The 15,624-nt window shown below is 36.1% G+C and overlaps 1 protein-coding gene across 1 annotated transcript in view; it reads left to right on the top strand.

Annotated features, from left to right (window-relative positions):
• LOC107549767 (ephrin type-A receptor 3) overlaps positions 1–7,654 on the top strand; it is a 137,576-nt gene extending 129,922 nt beyond the window's left edge. The window contains exons 14-15 of the mRNA XM_016230941.1: positions 733–888; positions 7,087–7,654. Coding sequence (XP_016086427.1) covers positions 733–888; positions 7,087–7,192 — 262 coding nt within the window. The 3' untranslated portion in view covers positions 7,193–7,654. The remainder of the gene's footprint in view (positions 1–732; positions 889–7,086) is intronic.
• Positions 7,655–15,624: the final 7,970 nt, after the last annotated feature.

The following is a 15,624-nucleotide window of genomic DNA, read 5'->3' as shown; positions in this document are numbered from 1 at the left end:
AGTAGGATGATTGGAAAGGATGAGTTTAGAGACTTCTGCCTCAGAGAGTGGAGAGAAGGATGAAAACGAGTGTATGTTTGCTGGTAAGATGTGTTTGACAGTTTGTGGTGTGGCAAATTGTGCACTGAGGTTTGTAATTTTATTAATGAAGAATGTGGCAAAGTTGCCAGCTGTTAGAGTTGATGAAGGAGGGGAGAAGGAGGACAAAGGAGGGAGGAAAATGTTTTAAAGAGCATGCGAGAATTAGGCGAATTGTTAATTTTGTTGTGATAGTATGTCCTTTTAGCAGTGGAGGCATTAGCAGAGAATGAAGAAAGGAGTGATCGATATACATTAAGGTCAGTAGGATTTTCTGATTTGCCCCATACTCTTTCTGCTGCTCTGAGCTTAGAACGATACTCACGGAGAACATCAGATAGCCAAGGGACAGAAGAGGTGGTACGAGCTGGCCTGGAAGACAAGGGGCAGACAGTGTCTAAACAAGAAGTAAGAGTGGAGCAGAAAGTATCAGTAGCACGTCATCAAGAGATGATAACTGTTCAGGGGAAGGAAGCAAAGATGAAACCACAGCAGATAGCTGGGAGGGTGAGAGAGAGAGAGCGTAGGTTACGTCGAAAAGTGACATGTGTAGGGGTATGTTGTGTCAGGAACCATGTTGAGGTTAAATACATCTAAAATACATAAAATACAATACATCTAAAAGCGCTACGTGTGTTTTTCATCTCTTCCCAGACCGGTGAATCTGCTTCTGGACAGGACCAGCACTGACATCACTTCCTTTCATACAATGGGTGATTGGCTGGAGAGCGCCAGGACGTTGCCCTGTAAAGATGCATTCAGTGGGGTCAGCTACAGCTCCTGTGATACACTGGCCAAAACTTCAGCAGAGTAAGAGCCTTTCACTTTTTTGTATTATAAAACTAAAATCTAAACTACTGTTCAAAAGTTTGGAAGAATTACTTTTTTCTTTTAATGTTTCCGAAAGAAGTCTGCACTTTTATTTGATTAAAAATACAGTTAAAACTGTAATTTTGTGAATATATTATTACAATAAAAAATAATTGTTTTCTATATTAATATATTTTAAAATGCAGTTTATTGCTGTGATGCAAAGTTGAATTTTCATCAGCCATTACTCCAGTCTTTAGTGTCAGAAATCATTCTAATATGATTATTTGGTGCTCAGCTATTATTAATGATTCTTAATATTATTAATGTTGAAAATAGTTTTTGCTGCTTAATATTTTTGTGAAAATCATTTTATATATATATATTTTCAGGATTCCTTTATGAATGGAAAATTCAAAAGAACAGCATTTATTTGAAACATTTTTTTTTGTAATATCATAAATGTCTTTACTGCCACTTTTGATCAATTTAATGCATCCTTCAAATATATTAGAAAACAATTATTTTAAATTGTAATAATATTTCACAATATTATATTATACAATATTATGTTTAGCTGTATTTTTGATCAAATATGTGCTACCTTGGTGTGCATTCTTTCAATAACATAAAAAAAACTTTTTGAATGGTAGTTTATTTGTGTGAACACTCATAAGTACAAACATATTTTTATTTATACTGTATATATCATCAGATTTGCAAAACAGTTAAACATAAAAAAATCAATTTTTTCCCTTCAGTTTTGATCTTTTTAAAAGCAATTTATTTGGTTTGAGAGGCACAAAGTAAGGGGTTGCCCCTTTTTTGTTCATTCTTCTATTATAAGTGTTGATCCCTGTGCTGAAGGGTCGCATTCTGTACTTTTAAGTCCAAGGCAAAAGTCAAGCAATATAATTTAAGATTGTTGGCATAAAACAGTTTAAAACTGATGCAGAAGACGATGACAAATTTATTTACAGATCAGTTTCCAGTAAACGAAGCCCAGATTTGATGGATTTGAAATCCTTTAAAGGTGGCCATTACATTTGTTATTAATCTCCAGTGACAGTGGTTTAGTAATGTTTTCTTCTGTTGTGATCCAATAAATGGAAGAGAGGGGGGGGGGGAACTCTTGCCAAAAATAAAAGTGCTGTCCTCCCATAATCCCCAGTCTTGGAAGCAATCTAAAGGGTTGAGTTGGGCACATTCCCCAAAGTCAAACAAATATCTAATAATAAAGACCTTGTTCTGCTCCTCAGTGTGGATCTGCATTTATGGGAAATGCTTTGTAGATGTTGATTAGGAACCTTGCATTGCCTGGTCAGCATCTCCTGAGTCCACTTTTTGATTTAAATTGCGAGGTATTTGACATTCATAACTTCTAAATGATCAAAGGGCCGGTCTGGGAACAGTGGCAGTACTGTGCTGCACATTACCCTCAGGACTAAACATCCAAACACTCAGCAGTCTGTAATTAAGGCTGCTTGTGGTTATATTTTGTTCAGATGTCAGCGTAAATAATCACGTGCAAATAGCGGCCCTCATCCATGACCAAGATTGGGTTATTTAACACGCAGTTTGTCTCCCAGTGTTTGGCCTTCTGTAGTGAATGGACACCACCACTCTTTGACCCACCACAGAATTAAATTAAAATATTTGTGAATTTTAAGAACAAATATGTTGAGTTTGTGCTTTAACTGCTGAAAAGACCAAGATCTCATTATACTGTATGTTGGGTTCTGGATGCTGCTTATGCTTAACAACTGTACTAACCTTCTGCTACCTCACTAGCTTAACCAGCAAAACTACCAACCAGATTCACCAGTGAGAGCATGCAAGATCAATCAGCTTCAATAAGTTTTGATGGTAAACAGCACCCATCAACTAAGCCAACATTAACCCATTACTAACCAGCCAAAGTGAAACAACCACACCGCTATAAACCACTACTAACCGGGCTAAAACCAGCACCAAATCAGTCCTAGACAGTATAAAGTATATCAGCATCAAACCAGCATTCAATAACATAAACCAGAACCAAAGTAAACGCACACCAACATTAACCACCACCAATCAGTACTAACCAGCGACAATTCAACACTAACAAGTATAAAAACCACAAAAAGTCAACACAGACCAGCATTACACCAGCATGGGAATTTGTATTGGTCTTTTCAGCAGTACTGCACCAATTTGAGAGACCTAGACACATCTGTAGTCATAAAGATTCGACGTCTGCACCCTGAAAAAAGCTTCATAATATTGTTCAAACTTAAATAAGCCATGTAAGCTATTGCAGTTTAATGGGTCTACCGGGAAGATGAAGAATCGCAAGAGACAGGTCATTATTGATGATTCAGTCACTTATCACTTTACCTTGGTTGTGTGCCTCTGTTTTTTGTTGTTGATGAGGCTATAGTAAGTTTACCAGATGTTTGGCCTCTTATTGCAATTTCATGGTAAACTGTGCAGAACGTTAGGCTCTTTAATCTATCATTGAAGGCTTTAGCTTATTTCACACGTCGCATTAGATTGTAGACAAATCTGAATTGATACAGCAGGCAGCATTCAGTGGTTATACCTTATTGTGTCTTTTTGAGTTATTTCTCCAAAACAATATATTTTGTTTGAAAAAGTCAATAGAACTCAAGTGGCATTTTTTCATAATATATAGTAAATAAGTTGTAAATTGCCATTTAAAACAAAGCTCCACTGAGGGATTCCTTACAAATAAATGATTTTTTTTTTAAGTGTGCTACTAGAATACTTGGAAAAAAAGAAACTAAAAACGAGTGTCTTCTTTGTCTACTTTTATGTACTTATCAAATATACTTAACAAATGTATACTTAAGAATAATTGGTTTATACTGAGGAGTAAACATAAGAGTCAAAGTATATTTGGCCTATACTTGTGACTAATCTTTATAATTTAGTATTCTAAGTATGCTTGGCTTGTAGTTGTGTTTTGATAGAGTGGCCTATTAATTGGCTTCTTTTAGGTACTCCAGGATATGTTGTACATTCTGATAAACTTCAAGTTTATAATAAGTCAGCTTTGGGGTGAAATAGTTTAGAGTGAAATAGCACATGGGTGCACACAGTGTTCCTAACCCACACAGAAACAGATCGACATTTGGATAACTTTATCAATACATTTTGTAAAGTGTGATTTAACTATAAGTATGCTAATTAGTCCACTGAAAGACAATTTACAAGTATACTTTAAGTATAAAATCTGTTAAACTGGTTTACTGAGCGAATACTTCAAAGTGTACTTTTTAAGTGAACTAGACATACAGTATACAGTAGGTAGTAAACTAACAGTATACCTATAGGTTTACTTGTAATATAGATCTCAGAATAGTTACAAAAGAAAGGAAGAACTTAGATGTAAACTAGTTGTATACTCATTGTCTACTACTGTTAGATTTATAAGTATAAACTATAAACTAAAAATTGGGTCCAAATTAGCCCAATACGTATTGAAATGTCACACATAAATGTTGCAGGCCTGTCTTGATTGACATTTGAGCATTTGTTCAGCTGATGTCAGTGCATTAGCAGTGCATTGACGATAAACAGCCTGTCAGTTGATCTAAAGCTGTATTCTGCCCATAGAATCTGTCTGACTGAAGTCAGACCAGCAGCCACGTGCCCTGAGTGGGAGCCGTCCATGGGAATTACAACACTTTAATGCGTATAGACTTTATGGTGGGTTCTGATCATAGCTTTTCTATTGCTGGCTGCTCCCTCAAGCTCTTGATTGCGCTCATGTCCACTTCTGGACTAAATCGCTGCTGCGCCTTCTTAGAAGTGTTGCTAACAGAACTCGTGCCTGAGGTGTGCATAGCCTAACCTAGATTGTAACTTAAATTTGCTTGCTACTAATATGCTATAATGATTTTTACTGCACAGCTTTTGCATCCCTAGATCTGACAGTACTAAGAAAAATGTTTTTGTTGTTGTTGTTGTTGTTTTGCAAAAGCTCCTGAACTTGAGTTGCACTTTAAAGTGATTGGTTTGCCATATTTTTGCAATGTACAGTCGGATCTAATGGGAAGAAAAGGTGACTTAATATAAGTTTTTGTAAAACCTGAAATACGCTGTACAAATTGCTGCAGTTTCCAGGTGAAATGTCGATTGAGTTGAATTATATTTTATACAGATGAGGCTTTAATAAGGTTAACAAGTCCAGCATGTCACCAAATTATATTCTAGTGACTTAAATACCACATACAGGAATGCATTTTTTCTTTAGCCTAATTAAATATAATTGTGGACCTAAAATTCAAGCTGAGAAGAGGCAACTACAGTACATTTTCCAGTGCATTTAAACCAGTAATTATGCATATAGGCCATTCTGTCCATTTGTGCCCATTTACTGAGAGTCAAACCCATAAACTCAAGCTTAAGTAGGACTTAAAATAGATATACAACAGACATTTGTTTCTGGATAGTTGGTACAAAATTTAAAATCTGTTTTAACTTTTGCCTGTCCTGCTAACATTTCCACTAGCCGGGCACAAATACTATTAACTGATAATTTGACAATATATGTTATTGCGTAAAATAGATTATTATTATTATTATTATTATTATTATTATTATTGTTGTTGTTGTTTTTATGTGTTGTTATGTGGCATATTTAAAGTAGATAAATATGTAATAACACTATTTATTATTTTAACATATCCAAAAGTGTGAGGTTAGATTTGTTGAAGAAATTAATACATAATTCTCTATTATTTTATTTAAATTCAATTGAAAGTGTCAATAAAAGGCATTTATAATATTACAAAAGTTTCAGTTTCAAATAAATGCTGAAATCACAGGAATAAATTACATTTTACAATATATTCAAATAGAAAACAGTTATTTTAAATTGCAATAATATGTCACAATATTACTGATTTTACTGTATTTTAGATCAAATAAATGCAGGCTTGATAAGTAGGACTTAAAATAGATATACAACAGACATTTGTTTCTGGATAGTTGGTACAAAATTTAAAATCTGTTTTAACTTTTGCCTGTCCTGCTAACATTTCCACTAGCCGGGCACAAATACTATAAACTGATAATTTGACAATATATGTTATTGCGTAAAATAGATTATTATTATTATTATTATTATTATTGTTGTTGTTGTTTTTATGTGTTGTTATGTGGCATATTTAAAGTAGATAAATATGTAATAACACTATTTATTATTTTAACATATCCAAAAGTGTGAGGTTAGATTTGTTGAAGAAATTAATACATAATTCTCTATTATTTTATTTAAATTCAATTGAAAGTGTCAATAAAAGGCATTTATAATATTACAAAAGTTTCAGTTTCAAATAAATGCTGAAATCACAGGAATAAATTACATTTTACAATATATTCAAATAGAAAACAGTTATTTTAAATTGCAATAATATGTCACAATATTACTGATTTTACTGTATTTTAGATCAAATAAATGCAGGCTTGATGAGCATTAATCTTACCAACACCAAATGTGAGCGATAATGTATATTCTAAGTCTTCTGAAGCCATGCAATAACAATTTGAACAGAACAAATTTTTACCCATTACTCCCTCATAACCTTTTTGCAGTGAAAGTAAACAGCTTTTTTAGCACCACTGCTGTTCATTTCACCTGTGAACTACAGCGACAGTACCTGCAGCGACGCATTTTGCGCTGTGCAAAAACGCATGTAGAGTCACGTATTTCCTTTGAGACCAAGTCGGATATGTGCACATGGGATGAACTTATCCATATGGTAAGTCTGGAGAGTCTAGTCACGATTGTAAATAATGCAAGTTTCTGTCAGCTGTTGCATGTATCTCATTAAATGAAAAATGTCGTTCTTTTTCCCTCCGGGGTAACCCTGACAGTGCTGTTCCTTTCAAATTACAGTAGAAATAACCAACTCAGAAAATGAAGCAGCTACTCCAATTTCTCATCACAGGAAGCTGTAAATCATCCCAGTTTTTAAGTTATAGCACAAAGTCTGTCACGAGTCCAGCTCCTCAGCTTATTGTATGCATATGGCAGCATGGTGTCCTCCTGGAATACTTCATCCTGCATGACTGACACAAGCGGTCTGAGGCAGAGCACCACTGCGGGCTTGTCATTAATGTCACCGTATGTCAAACCATGAGTGCTATATTACCCATGCTCACTGTCTCTCTCTCCTCTCTGACACACAGGGACTTCAAGAAAGTCGGTGTGACGATCGTTGGGCCTCAGAAGAAGATCGTGAGCAGCCTAACAACACTTGAAACACACTCAAAGAACGGTCCAGTTCCTGTGTAAAATTAAAAACGAGTGACGGAAATGAAAGACACTTACACGAGATTGATGCTGCTTTGGGTTTAACAGACAGGACATAGATATTAAATGAAAAGATGAAGTGGAACTACAGTTCTTGAACACATGTGCGAAGCAGAACAACCTTCCTGGAGAAAGATCACGTCTTCCCGGGCACGAGGTGCAAAGGCGATGAGCATGTCTTCCAGCGATTGACATGTTGCCTTATCGGCGAGAGAGGCGGATGAGCACGGGTCTCATGTTCAGGAGTCTACTGTCACGCTGCATGACTTCTCCTAGAGGACAGAGGCCGGTCCGATCCAAATGGATTTAACGAAGAGCTCTTCACATGTGGCAGGGGAGCATTAAAAATCCTTCAGGAAAAAACTTTGCAAAAGCATCCGTCTTCCTTTTGGAAGGTAGCACTTCAGAGAGGCAATAGCTTGCGCCCCAGAGTTTTGGTGGTTTCGGGCCACTTGTAGAATACGAGATTGATGCTGCTTTGGGTTTAACAGACAGGACATAGATATTAAATGAAAAGATGAAGTGGAACTACAGTTCTTGAACACATGTGCGAAGCAGAACAAACTTCCTGGAGAAAGATCACGTCTTCCCGGGCACGAGGTGCAAAGGCGATGAGCATGTCTTCCAGCGATTGACATGTTGCCTTATCGGCGAGAGAGGCGGATGAGCACGGGTCTCATGTTCAGGAGTCTACTGTCACGCTGCATGGCTTCTCCTAGAGGACAGAGGCCGGTCCGATCCGAATGGATTTAACAAAGAGCTCTTCACATGTGGCAGGGGAGCATTAAAAATCCTTCAGGAAAAAACTTTGCAAAAGCATCCGTCTTCCTTTTGGAAGGTAGCACTTCAGAGAGGCAATAGCTTGCGCCCCAGAGTTTTGGTGGTTTCGGGCCACTTGTAGAAAATCCCCCTTTAATTCTTCTGAAGAACGGCAGGAGAAATGCAGCTGGTTACTGTTAGAGCAATCTGGTAATGCTTGTTAGGATCTGACACGTGTGGCTATATGTTTGATAATAAACCATTAATCTGCGAGTGCAGAGAGCCATTCTCGAGAATCAGGGATGGATTAGGAGACCTTGGATAAACTTGCCTTTTCAAAGGTTTATTTGTTAATGTAGCCCAAGACACATGTTTGTGTGTACCACTGTGTTCGGATGATATATGAATTCATTATCAAATAAAAAAAAAACAGTACAATATAAGGAAACAACTGTTTACTAGAATCAGTAACAGTCAGTAAATCATAATGCATCACATGAGAAAACCAGACAGAATAGAGCGCTGATGTGTTTTTGTAGGCCAGCCCAGAAGTTAGCATCACCCTTTCCCATTGGTTTTTGGATTATTGCAGAAAATAGGCTCGTACACATTTTGTTCATCATGATGATCTTCTACAATCGCCAGAAGTAAAAAGCCACAGTCGCATTGCTTCAATGTCACAACAACTCTTTCAGTCTTTAAGAAACATTTTCCCTGAAAGTTTGAGTAGAAATAATTTGCGGGCGCGCCATTATAAACACAAGGCTGTAAAAGTGGACTAGTCTCTAGACGAGTTTACCTGCTCAGCATGATGATGTTTAATGTCCCCGACAATATGTAAAAATATATTGAGCTTGTGTTCTATACAGGCCTTATTTCAGACATTTAAAAAATACATCGACGATGGAACTGGGAGTGCTAAAATGCAAACTTGTTTCTGGGTTTTGGCCTGCAAATAGCTGTCATCCCTGCAGCACACTATAACAGCAGGATTTTGATCTCAGAAGTCTCAGATATGATGTATAGTATGTGAAACAAAAGATTTTGCAACAATTCAAATAATTGTTGTCACATGACCTCATCTTGGTTCATTCAGCAACATCCAATTATCATCTTGAAATTAAATCCAGTTCCATTGCATTTTTAATCCAATTATGTGTCAAATTCAAACTGAAATCATGTTGAAATCTTGAGGTATGACTCGCTCCACCTCAGAACTGGCTTCTCTTTTTGTTTGTCCCCACAGATCCTCTCCATTCCAATCATCTGATTACATTCTGGCAACACCTACTTTTCACAATCAAAATCAGTTCCCAATTGATTAAAGTTCCACCCTCCTTTTTTTTCTTGTTGAGTATCCTGGAAATCTGATTTTGGAAGGAAAATAAGTTGTGAATGTTACTTCCCATGGGGTTTAACATTTGGCAACCAATCAAATAATGAGTCAAGAAAGGTAATTAAATATCACATGTGATTTTTTTCAAACCAGTTAAAGCAATAATTCACCCAAAAATGTGGTCATCATTTACTCACCTTCATGTCATTCCAAACCTATATGGCTTTCTTTCTTATGTGGAACATAAAAGAAGTTATAATAAGAATATTTTATTTTAATAGTTTTTTCCCCCACTTAATACAGTGGAACTCAGTGAGCACCGAAGCTGTTTGGTAACCAACATTATTTGTCTTCCACAAGCGAAAGAAAGTCATCCAAGAGAAATCTGAGGGTGAGTAAATGATGACAGAACTATCCCTTTAAGCACAAACCCCGCCCCACGGCCAATTTCATTGGTCAAATCAATCATCTGTCAAGAAAAGTTCAATCAGCAATCAGTGCTGTTGACAAGACTCACTGGTTTGTGAGAGAAACAAATATCACAAATATCACATACACTTCCGGTAATTAATTATGCTGGAAATGGAAGATCAGATCAAGCAGGTTGCATTGTGGGTACAGTATTCTTTTCAGCTCTGTTGAAAACTGCACATTTTGACAGTAGTAGGTCGTCTAGATATTCCAAGCATACAGTACATTTGCATACAGTGCGCAGTATATAAACTGTATACTTTAAGAATAGTAAGAGTAGTATGGAAGTGTGCTATTCCGAACGTTACCATACTCTGTAATTTCAGAGATTTGAGATTTGAACTAAAAAAATCTTCCAGAAGTTCCATGTGGAGGGTTATTCTGAAAGGACAGCTGTGTCCTGAACAGCCCTCAGTCTTCAAAATACAAGGTTCTCCATCATTTATCAGTTTGAGACTGAATACTGAGCTTTATTAAGTCAATATCTGAATATTTTCATCCTGATCATGCAATCAAAAAAGAGCACTAATGGTGCACATGACGGTTTGACCATGTACTGCACTACCTTATGAAGGAACAGTCCATTTTTCTTCTACATCCCTTTGATTCTGCAGCCTGTAAATGTTGCTTTGCCCCTGCTGTTAGCATGTACATATGTGAACCGGACCTGTGGTGATAGCAGTGGTGACTCTAGAGGTATTATCATTTACCCGGCCATCCCTTTGTACAAATGTCTGTACGTATGTATAAAAGAATGAACAAAATATCTGTGCAACCTTTACAGAACTCATTTGTATGATATTTTGTTATTTTGTATTATATTTGTTTTACACAAAAACACAATTATAATGGCTTATTATTTATTTCTTAACAACAAACCACCACAGTGCAGTTTTTTTTTACTCCAGTAAAAGTAAAAGTACTCAGTTTTCAATTTTACTCGAGTGAAAGTACACTTTTGCAGTTTTATATAGTCTAATTTTATAATTAAATTTTATATTAGCATATATTTTTTTAATACCTGGTATTTTCCCAAAATAACCAAAAAGGAAATAATGAATATAATAAGGAAAATATAATTCGATTTTCATTATATTTGTCTACTCGGCTAGTTGATCCAGATACATAGTAACTTAGGCTATGTGTGCTGACAAACACTATATAAACAGACGTCACTTAGGGCTAAATGCATAGCATTCTAGTAAAACTGCTAACGTTACAGCAGCGGGGAAGATGAACGTGCATGATTTATTGTATTTAGTTATTTTAATGTTTTTTTTACCTAAAACATAGAGACTCTGATGTTAATGTGTCTGCATTCAAGCATTTCAGTGGGCTTAAACAGATCACCCTTTACAGCAGATTTAGTTCACAAACATCTGACAGCTTTGACCTAAATATGATTTTCAGTTACAATAATTAATCCTAAAATTCGACATTAGTAAATTACTTTTAACAGCATCGCACTCACAAGATCTCCCGGTTCTTACTTGTGAATTCAGTTCACTGGAGACTCGCACTAAACAGATCATTTGAATCAGTGAGTTGTCGACTCGAGAACAGCAGCAATCGGATCATTCCAGTTCGTGAATGAACCGTTTGGTGCGATTTGCGAACTGATTTAACGGGTTCATTGAAAAGAATCAGTTATTCGTTCATGAATCAGACACCGCTTCTGCGTCTCGGAGCATGTGATATTTTATAAGGAGTAACGATAAGTTTAATGAAGTGTAGTGAAGTAAAAAGTACGATCTTATGCTTTGGAATGTAGTGAAGTAAAAGCAAAAGTTACTCAAAATAAAACTACTCCAGTAAAGTACAGATACTTGAAAAATTTACTTAAGTACAGTAACAAAGTAAAACTACTTCGTTACTGTCCACCTCTGTAATTGAGTTTAAATGGTTAGTTCTCAATAAAAATGTCCTGATAATTTACCCACCCCCATGTGATCCAAGATGTTCATGTCTTTCTGTCTTCAGTCACAAAGAAATTAAGGTTTTTGAGGAAAACATTCCAGGATTTTTCTCCACATAATGGACTTAAATGGTGGCCAACGGGTTGAAGGTCCAGTTTCAATGCAGCTTCAAAGAGCTCTACACGATCCCAGCCGAGGAACAGGGGTCGTATCTAGTGAAACAATTGGTCATTTTCTTTTTTTTTAAATTTAAAAAACTTTTTTAACCCCAAATGCTCGTCTAACTGCTTTACTGCTTATAAAGATTTGAATTTGTGGTAACACTTTACTTAAATCCTTTATATATAATGAATCCTTTAAGTAGTTTTAATGCATTAATTATGCCTTGCAGTTCACCTTCATCTCTGTATCTCATGAATAATTGTAACCACAATTATAATACATCATAATACTTATCTATTATTACACCTTTAGAAAGTATAGTGCATTTAAAAACATATAACAAACAAACCTTCAAATATTATAATGCATTTAAATTTTGACATCAACATTCATTCAAAAATGTTTATTTGGAAGAAAAAGAAACAGATTTCCAGTATGGTCTCAGAGCAGTTTCGACTGCACGGTATATGTCGTAGAGTTCAACTCTAATGATTACAGTCTGATTTCATAGCTGGCTTCATTCCAGCGTGGTTGTGTGAGTAGGTCATAATAATCTCATGCTATGGTACGTTACAGTTCAAAGTGGTGAAATATTAGAAGGTTTTGTGTAGCCTTTGTCATGAATTTCAAAAACAAATTGCAAAAGAGTCCACTGTCCTCAACAGTGTGGCTACAAGTAGAGGATTAGGGGAGCTCCACCGAGACAAAGTAGGTGGCAAGACTTTGAAGTCAAACAACCTCTTAACTTCCACTCATGTGCAACGGATCAGATGACCAGAATGACAAACAAGGCAGCTGAGTTTTCTTGAAAAAACTCCAGCTCTTTCAAAAGCCTCCAGCTGTTTGCAGCTGTAGCACAAAGCAGAACAGCACCTTGCAAAGCCATAAGCAGCCTTTCTTTTGGCAGTCTCAGGGCTGAGTGAACGTCGTCCACATAGGTCACTTCCTGGAAAGCATCTTGGGTCAGTGATAAAGTTGGCATGTCATGTGTTTATCATTTACTTGTTTTTTCTGTCCTCAAAGACACAAGGATTCAAGAAGAAAAATGTAGAAGTGGATCAATGCCACAACCTCTGTGTGACGAGAGGGGTGGAGCCGAGAGCCGTGGGAACAGAGCGAGGCTGGTGGAGTAAATGCTAATGCACGACACCTGTGCCACTCACCGGTCTCGAGTCCCACGGAGGAGCTCCGGAAGGATAAAAGAAGGAGTGACGACAGTGTTGGATGAGAGAGGACCAGGCCTGGATTTTATTTTGTGTTTTGGTTCTGTTTGTGCACGACCGCGAGGGGCTGTCGTGCTATTTTGTGTTTGTTTATTTTATTAAAGTTTTGTTTGAATGTTCGCCGGTTCCCGTCTCCTTCTTCCCGACCTACAAACTTTGTTACACTCTGTTTCTGTTTCAATAGATGCTTGTGCATTGTGCTGAAAAAAAGTTTTTTTTTTTTTTTTTTTAGTAAAATACAAGGATATAACTTGTTCTTACTTATTCAGAGAATATATATATATATATATACAGGGCCTAAAATTAACACTCGCCAAGCGACAAATGCAAGTAAAAATCGGTGTTGGCGAGTATATGTAACACTGTCAGTCACCAGTTGGTGGGTACAACTGTTACGAATTATAACAATGCAATGAAGTGAAAACAACAGCCAGTTTGACATAAGCGAATAAAATAATATTTTCCGAAGACAAGATCTTCGTGATTAGCTGTTCTGTCATAAGCGACAAGAGAGAATCGAATAATGGGATACAAACGGACTGATAAGGTCAAAGCAGTGTGATGGCCAGCTTGTCCCAGTAGCGTTTCAATACACGAAAACACACACAATTATGTCAAAATGTGCAGTTTTGGCGAGTTACCTTGTAAACGTAGTCTTAAATTAGTTATAAAGTCTTAAATGACCGTAAAGAGTTGGGAGAAAATTGGATGTGTGTCAGATGCATCAGGTTTTAAAGAGACAGCGCTGATATTAAAGTGAAACCTGCTGAAGTCCGTCATTGATGTAAATCAAAGAACAAAAGTAAAAGAGAAATCCTTGGACTGTTCTAGTCGCTGATTAACTTTTATAGCTTGAATAAAGATTAATATGTATAGTTTATGCATATATAATATAGTTTATGGGAAGATTGTTTTAAAATCACTTAAATTAAAAGTTGTTATAAATTTCAGAGCCTATTAACTGTTATAAATAATGGCTTTCAATTATACTGTAATGTTGAATGGCTATAATTAATAGGGAAAATTGAGGGAAAATGCACCAGCAGGACAAATTAAAAATATTGTAAATATATTTAGTCATTGTAGTAGTAATAACTGCCTGTTTTTGCTAAAAGAGTTTCATGGCCGGTAAATTTTATCATGTCACTGGCCATTGGCAGGTGTGGCAAAAAGTTAGTTTTAGGCCCTGCTTAAAACCTTTGTTTTAGCACATGACACATGAGTAGGTGGGACTCATCAGGTCAGATTAGCGTTTGCACGATAAATGCGATCCAGTCATATGTCCCCTTCTTCCCCATGTAGTTTAAGCATTCACAAAGCATTCTGGATCCCATTTACACCCGTACTTAGCACTGTCCAGTCAGATGACCAGAAACTGATAGAAGCACTCATATACTAGAGTTAACAGGGTTTCAGACTTTACACTTAACGAGATACTTCACCCAAAAATGACAATTCTGTCATCATTTACTCACCCTCATGTTTTTTCAAACCTGCATTCTTTCATTTAGAACACAAAAGAAGATATTTTGAAGAATTGAACCGTTTTTTCCCACACTTTTTCCATTTTGTCCAAAAAAATCAGTTTAGTCAAAAACACACTTTGACATTTTTCATCATATCATTTTTTTTTAATCCACAAAAGAAAGTCAGGTTTTAAAGGTTAATTCGGTTTTGGAACAACAATTTTGAGTGAACTATCCCTTTAAGAACAAACTGATCTGCTGTTATAAAACTAAACATAATTCCTGCTATTTATCTACGCAAAATTCCTAATGTTCCTTAACTCACATAAATGCAGTTTAAACTGCAAACTTCCAAATCTATAAGGAAACTCAAAAGCTTTGTATAATCTTCTTTTGAGCAGTCAGTTTGTTTGGTTGATTCCAAATTCATCATTAGCAGGTAATGCACTTTTAAAGTAGCTACACATCAAAGCTTTATCCCAAAGCTAATAGCTATTAAGTGAGCCTCTAATTCAATTTGGTGAAGAAAATTGGTTTTGAATGTCCCCCGCTCCAATTAATCGTTTCTCAGATACATTCTGATTTTTTCTCTCTCTTTGCAACATTACTTAAAGCCATTTTTTGTGGAAATTACACTGTTATATTAAACCACAAATCCATTACAAATGATTCAGTTACCATAATCCCTGAGCTGAACTGTGCGCGTGTGATTTCCATTGTGAATATCCACCCTGCTTCGAGGATTTCCCAGCTGCATTTGACACTAGGAGTTTTGGCAAAACACGGCGCGCTCGAAGCAGATTTATCAAAAGGAATTAATATGTATAGTTTATGCATATATAATATAGTTTATGGGAAGATTGTTTTAAAATCACTTAAATTAAAAGTTGTTATAAATTTCAGAGCCTATTAACTGTTATAAATAATGGCTTTCAATTATACTGTAATGTTGAATGGCTATAATTAATAGGGAAAATTGAGGGAAAATGCACCAGCAGGACAAATTAAAAATATTGTAAATATATTTAGTCATTGTAGTAGTAATAACTGCCTGTTTTTGCTAAAAGAGTTTCATGGCCGG

This window comes from Sinocyclocheilus grahami, unplaced genomic scaffold (assembly GCF_001515645.1).
Source record: "Sinocyclocheilus grahami isolate Dianchi unplaced genomic scaffold, SAMN03320097.WGS_v1.1 scaffold380.1, whole genome shotgun sequence".
NCBI classification, from domain to species: domain Eukaryota; kingdom Metazoa; phylum Chordata; class Actinopteri; order Cypriniformes; family Cyprinidae; genus Sinocyclocheilus; species Sinocyclocheilus grahami.
The sequence above is the reverse complement of the archived record's forward strand: the minus strand, read 5'-3'. Positions and strand labels throughout refer to the sequence as shown.